The 7081-nt window shown below is 56.6% G+C and overlaps 1 protein-coding gene across 1 annotated transcript in view; it reads left to right on the top strand.

Annotated features, from left to right (window-relative positions):
• Nucleotides 1-6864: 6864 nt before the first annotated feature.
• DAB2IP (DAB2 interacting protein) overlaps nt 6865-7081 on the top strand; it is a 194475-nt gene continuing 194258 nt past the window's right edge. Inside the window, exon 1 of the mRNA XM_060014210.1 lies at nt 6865-6971. Coding sequence (XP_059870193.1) covers nt 6932-6971 — 40 coding nt within the window. The 5' untranslated portion in view covers nt 6865-6931. The remainder of the gene's footprint in view (nt 6972-7081) is intronic.

Here is a 7081-nt window from a genome sequence, read left to right as displayed (position 1 = left end):
AGCACGTCACAGAGCATCATAGGATGAGCCATGTGTGGTGTGAATAAGCATATACTCTGTGTGTGTCCGTGTGTCCATGTGCGTAGGAAGGGGATTGGATTCACACTCACCCACCTCCTCACCACGGTCATCCGTGGGGTACAGAGTGGGATTGGAGGGGAAGTTTCCTTATTAGTCTATATACTTCTGTATCGACTCTTAACAGTAAGTTTGTATTCCTCTGTAACTGGACGGTTGACCCTGTGAATGTTTTAGCGCTTGATCTAAACACACGTTTTTCTAGCTTCTCGATGGCAGGCGATGGTCTGATGGCAGCTGGGTTGGGTGGAGGGGGTGTTGACGGGTTAGTGGTGAGTTCATCAGCCAGGGTGGTGGGCGTGGGATCTATCATCAGGCTCTAATCAAAAAAAAAAAAAGAGCCTCACCCTGGCATTCAAGGCCCTCTACCCAACTTTCAAGCCCAGTCTCCCAGCTTTCCCAAACCCGTACAGCAGGGGTTGACACACTACAGCCTGTGGGCCAAATCCAGCCCATCATCTGTTTTTGAACCGCCTGCAGGCTAAGAATGCTTTTTACATTTTTAAATGGCTGGGAAATAATCAAACGCAGGGTACTATTTCACGACACAAGAAAATCCTATGAAATTCAAATTTCAGGGTCAACAAATAAAGCTGTGGTTGGAACATGGCCGCGCTCGTCATTGATGTATTGTCCAGGGCTGCTTCGGAGCTGCAATGGCAGGACTGAGTAGTTACAATGGAGGCTATGTGGCCCGCAAAGCCAAAAATATTGACCATCTGGTCCTTCACAGAAAAAGTTTGCTAACTCCTGATACATGGTACCTTCTATCCCAAGCAAATCAGTCAGTTATGGGGTCCCACTACTTGGCCTTTGCTTCCTCAGGTCCCTCTACCCTACATGCTCTCTCTCTGTCCCTCCTCTTGTCTACCTGCTGGAAAACTAGCCATCCTAAAAGATGGTCTCCAACCCCCCATGTGACCAGTGGGGCTGACCCATCCCCTCCTGGCTGGTGCCTTGGGCGTCCCTCCCTGCCCTCCCTCCCCCCATCCTAGTGGACCCTCCCGAGCAGGGACTCTGATTCATTTCTGTGTCTCCAGCGTTTGGCAGAGTCTCTGGCTGAAGTTTGCTGAATTGCATGACTACCATCACGCTGTGTTGGTAAAACACTTCCAGGCTTTTTGGGTTTTTTCCTGACTCACCACGAAACCTGAAAACTAGCCAGGAAGCATGAGGAGGGGTGCAGATCAGGTGTAGTGCAGAGGGCTGAGCTCATGTGAGGGGTTCTGATGGTCCCAGAGGCTTCCCCCAAGGCAGAGTCACTCTCTGGCCACAGAGAAAAGAGCCAGGAGCAGCACAGGAAGACACAGCATGCCTCCATTGAGGAAGGACCTTACTTGGAATCAGAGGCAACTGACTTCCTGGGAAGGAGGGAGTTCCCCGTTCTGAGAGGTAAGCAAGCGGAGTTTGGAGCAAGGATGTCATGGAGAAGATTCCTGCCCTGTTTGGGGCGGGCGGGGGGCGATGAGCTGGATGAGCCTCCAACCTGGGGCTCTGGGAAGCCTGGGATTCTCTTGGGGCGATGACCAGGCACTTGGGCACCACCAAGGCCAAGGCCAAGGCCAAGCTCTGGGGGCTAGGGGAGGAGGCAGATGGAGAGCATTATCCCTGCCAGCTGCTGAAGAGCCCCCTCACATCATGCCAGCCTGCCTCATCCCTGCTGCCGGAAGGCAGGGCGTGCCCGTGTCTCCAGGGTCTCCCAGAACCCAAGGCAGGGCCCTGGGACCCAGCAGCCAGGATGTCCCACGTGGAGCCCCATAGCTCATCACAAAATCGATGATGTCAGGAACTTTGAGGACCCCGGGCCACCATCCCTGCCATCCCCTTGGCCCTGGAAATCCCCTAACTGCCGGCATTTATTTAGAGCTTGCTTCCCTTCCTGGAAAGGTCTGAGGTTCTTTAATGATGATTCGGCTTCACATTTGCAGGATGAGAAGCCTACAGCGCATTGTGGTTGAGAGTCCGGGCCTTGGAATCCACTGTGTGACCACTGGGGGCAAGTGACTTAACCTTCCCAGCAGCGCCACGAAGGACTCAAATTTCGAATCCGGCCCAGCAGCGCGGTGCCAGGGCCACACAGTCTAGGCCTTGCTCCTGCCGCTTCCTGGCTGGGAGGTTATGAGCGTTTGCTTTCTCTGAGTCCTGCTTTCCCCAGGACGATGCAGTTAGGATCCCCTGGGAGGTAGGGCACGGGAACGCACGTGGAGGTGGGGCGTGGGGAGGGGGCTGCTGTCATCAGAAGGAGACCCTCCTTCCCCCGTGGAGCCAGTGACAGCACCGGCCTGTAATGTGCCCTTGGCCCCTGCCGGCTAGCTCAGAACTTATTGAAAGGTATCAGCCCTCAGTTTCGCGGCCTTTGAGCCAAAAAAGCCAAGCGACCCTCACCTTAAACATAGGAGATGGTGAAGGACAGATGCTTGGAAGGGCCCAGGATGTAAGGTGGGACCACCGGGGAGCAGACCCAAGGCTGGTCTGTCAGTTCTCTCCCGCCTCCGAGCCTCCCTGTCACCTCTACCCAGCCATGCTCCTTTCCTCTTCGGCTGGGAGGCCCTGCTGGGTGCTACGGTGGCACCAGTAGGGCCTTCCCATCAGGCAGACAAGGTCTCAAACCCCAGCTCTGCCGCTTCTCACGGACTCAGTGTAGCCTCTCAGTTTTCCCATCTGTGAAATGGACTCAGAAAACTTCTGGGGAAAGTTGGTGCGAGAAGCAGACAGGGTACCAGGCTCACAGTACAGCCCAAGCCCACTCCCAAGTTGAAGACCCTCTGGTTTCCCTCCTGCCAGCTGGCCCTGGGGGTCCAGCCCTTAATGAGAAAGGAGAACCCAGTCCAAGCAGGTAAGCATGAAGACGCAGGACTGTCTGGACGTGAGAGGCCCTGGAACTCAGTGAGAGCTCCTGGGTGCTGTGCCAACGTATCAAGGCAGAGGCAGTAGGGGAAATAACAGCTACGGCTAACACTCCTTCCACAGGTATTTCATTCCACATGCGTTTATTGGGGGTTTCATTCCACATGCGTTTATTGGGGGTCCGCTTCAGTTGGACCAGTTGGGGACCGTTCTGACGAGTGCTGGGGGTACAGCACTGAGCTTGCATGAAAGCAGGGGCTGGCAGATAACAGGCAAATAAATATATAATATCATGTCAGGTGATAGCTGTCCAAAGGGCCGGGAAGAAAACTAAAGCCAGGGGTGGGGTGAGGGGAGCAGCAGGGGGCATGATATCTCAGAGAGGTGGTCGGAGACCTGAACACAGAAGTGGGTGAAGATTTGGGGGACTCACTCCAAGCAGAGGAAATGGCCAGGCCCTGGGGTAAGAGTCTGAGAGGCAGTTCAAAGAAAACGCCAATAGGTCTGGGGCGCGGGGGCGGGGTGGGGTGGGGTGGGGTGGGGTGGGGGGGTGGGGGGGAAGGGAGATGAGATGAGGGGGCCCAGACCACGCAGGAGGGCCTGGAAGGCTGTGCTGAGGGCTGAGGGCTCTCGATTTTAGCTTTACGGAGCGCTTCCTCTGGCCCTGTTCTAAGCTCTACCCATATTAGCTCACTAATTCTCCCAGCAGCCCTCCAGGGACTCTCCTTCTGATTACAGATGAGGAAACTGGGGCACTGAGAAGTAAAGTCACTTGCCAAGGGTCACCCAGCTGGTAAATGGGGAGCTGGGATTTGGACCCAGGCAGGCTTGTCTGTCCTCACCTGAGAAAGCAGCCAGGATGCTCCAAAGTGGACGCAAGCCCACGTTGGTCTGTGTTCTGGAGAGGAGCCCCATCACACTATAACTAGAAAAGGACCACAGTGCCTGTGTGCACATGGGCCCCCATAGCTCCTGGAATCCTGGAACTCCCAGAGCCCCTGGGGTCCCAGAGAGCTGGGGAAGTGGTGGTGGTGTAACTGGACCTGAACTCACCTGTTGACTGGTGGTCCAGGGGCCCGATCCACCACTCCCAGATGCCCCCCGCCCCGCTGCAGCCTGCCCTCCACACCCACTGAATCAGAGATCCAGGGAGCCTCGTGCCTGCAGCTGCCTGGGTAGGGCCTGACCTCCCTGTAATTAAGGCAGCGGGAGGCTGGGAGCTGGGATCTGTCATCCAAGGACGGGTGGTGAAGGGTGACAGAGGAGGGCCCACTCTGTCAGGCTGGGCCAACCACGTCAGCAGCCACTGGCTGCTCTGGGAGCAGCTGGGCAGCAGTGGGTCGCTGGGAAGGGGGCCAGGTGGGTATTTCCCTCCCTGCCACCCCTGGCCTGGGCCCTCCTGCCAGCCTCCTGGCTTATCTGTCTGTCTCCCATCTCCCTCCTCATTTTTTTTTTTTAAATTTATTTTTGGCCGTGTTGGGTCTTCGTTGCTGTGCACAGCCTTTCTCTAGTTGCGGCGAGCGGGGGCTACTCTTTCGTTGCGGTGCGCGGGCTTCTCACTGCGGTGGCTTTTCTTTGTTGCGGTGCATGGGCTCTAGGCGTGCGGGCTTCGGTAGTTGTGGCACATGTGCTCAGTAGTTGTGGCTTGCGGGCTCTAGAACGCAGGCTTAGTAGTTGTGGTGCACGGGCTTAGTTGCTCCGCAGCATGTGGGATCTTCCCGGACCAGGGCTCGAACCTGTGTCCCCTGCATTGGCAGGCGGATTCTTAACCACTGTGCCACCAGGGAAGTCCCCTCCTCATTTTTAAAAAATTTTTTTATCGAGAGATACTCGATTTTTTTTTTTGGGCTGCACCCCAAGGTATGCAGCATCTTAGTTTCCCCAACTGGTTATCGAACCTGTGCCCCTTACAGTGGAACCGCGTAATCCTAACCACTGGACCACCAGGGAATTCCCCCATCTCTGTCCTCTTGATGTCCCCTCTGCCTCAGCTGCAGATCCATGTCTTCAGAAATCTGGTCACGGAGGCTCAGCTTCTAATGTTCCAGTGATTTTGTGGGGAGCAGAAAGTTTTCTCCTGCTGTAAGTGCAGAGAGCTAAGGAGCATCCTGGGAAGGGGCCTTTGCAGGGATACCCAGGCATCCATTGGAATGCAGCCCATTCTCTGGAGTAGAGGGCTTCTGAGGCTGCCCGGAGCTCCCTGCACCAAAGCCGCACTCCCAGGCCTTCACTCCAGGTGCTGTTGCCCCAGCCCCATCAGCTCATCTGCCCTGACCTCCTCCCAGCCGTCTGTCGTTCCCATTGCATGCTGTCTTCCTGCCTCCGTGCCTTTACCTGTGCCATTCCCTCTGCCTGGGATGGCTGCACCTACCCCTGCTCATCCATCCAGATCCTGCTCTTCTCTCTTTGTCCAGTTCAGTTGCCTCCTCACCCAGGCAGCCTCCTCTGATTGGGCCCAAAAGATACACTCCCTCTCCTGCAAGCCCGGGGGCCCTGTTCTGTATTCTGGGTCTGATGTGCATTGAATTACTGCATCTTTGTCTTCCCCCAGCACTGCCCACCCCCCCATCCCCAGCACCAAGGGTGTGACCTCTCTGGGGTCCAGGCCTGGTCTGGAGGCCACTCACAAGCCTGGAACAAGCCACTTCCCCTCTCTAAGCAGTCTTGCCCTCATCTGCAAAACAGGACAGGCAGGGTTTCTGCCAGAGGGGTCACTGAGGAGTGATTGAGACCATGTGGGAAATGCTCGGAATGGTGCCCGGCTCTGGTGGCCACTTAGTGAGTGGTACCCAGCGTTATCCTAGCTGTTCCTGCAGAGGCCACGTGTCCCTCTCCCCTGGGGACTTGACAGCCTCCCCAGTCCAGTCCTGCCCGAGCGTCCGCCCTCTTACACAGTAGCCAGAGAGGCCTTTCTAAAGAACAGCCGGGAATGTGTCACTCCCGTGGGTCAGCCCCTGGGTCAAACCTGAGAACCGTACCCCCATGAGACCCTGCCTGACCTGCCACTGCTTCTCCCCACGGTTCTGTCTCTCTGCCCCACCTGTGCCGTGACCGCAGCTCCAACCAGCCGGAACTTATTTGGGGGTCACTGAACACCCCAAGTACCCTCTCAATTCGAAGCTTCTGCGCAGGCCACTCCCTCCACCTGGCACACTCCCTCCTTTGTCACCTGGCTAGCTCCTACTCATCCATAAGGCCCCAGCTTAGGGGCCCATTCCTCCAGGAAGCCTTCCCTGACCACCTCCCCCATCCAGGTGAGCCAGCCCTTCTTTATGCTCCCACAGCACCTACCACACACACTGCGCTGCACTCACCTGTTTACCTGTGAGCTCCAAGAGACCAGACACCGCCACTCGCTCCCCACTGCAAACCCAGCACCTGGCACGGTGTCTGGCGCCGAGTAGATGTTCCAGAAAAATTTTTAGTGTCTGACTGAATGGATGGATGAGTCAATTTCTGCATCCCCCACACCGCAGGAAATGTCTGTAGAACAGATTTGAGTGGGAGGTTCCAGCAAAGCCTGGGAGAAGCCCCTGGGGTTTGGGCGCTGGGCAGTGAACAGAGCGGACCCCGCATGCCCTCCCACGGGTGGGTCAGTCTCCCCACTTCCCGCAGACGCCTGGGCCCCAGAGCCAGCTTCCAGATGCTCAGCCCAGGCTCAGCCTTACCTCTTAGCTTTTCCATCTGCACAGCGGGGCCAGATCCCCACAGCCAGCGTCGCAGGCAGCCAGGCCAATCGTCCCGGCGTCTTCCTATTTTAGACATCTCGCTGCCTCGGTCCCTTCTAATGTTTCCAGCCAGGCTGCGGGGGGAGGAAAAAGAGGTTACTGCTACTTTAAATGTACTGTATGAAGGCGAGGGCTGGAAAGGGGCCTGCTTGCAGGAATACCCAGTCATCTAGTTGGAAAAGCCGCCAGATGGAATACAAAAGGAGAAACCCAGACGCTCATGGAGACAGCCTCGGTTCATAAATCAGGCGGGGCCAGGGGCTGGGGGCGCACACGCCATGGAGCCCGACTCCCTCCTGGACCAAGACGACTCCTTCGGTAAGACAAGCGCCGGCAAAGTGGCAGAGTTGGGGATTCAGCCGCTGCTCAGGCAGACTTTTCTCCGTTGGCTGCCGGAATCCGAGTTAAAGCGGGGAGGAAGATGGGCA

This window comes from Delphinus delphis, chromosome 6 (genome assembly GCF_949987515.2).
Source record: "Delphinus delphis chromosome 6, mDelDel1.2, whole genome shotgun sequence".
NCBI classification, from domain to species: domain Eukaryota; kingdom Metazoa; phylum Chordata; class Mammalia; order Artiodactyla; family Delphinidae; genus Delphinus; species Delphinus delphis.
Note: the sequence above shows the minus strand (reverse complement) of the source record. Positions and strands in the feature narration are given on the sequence as shown.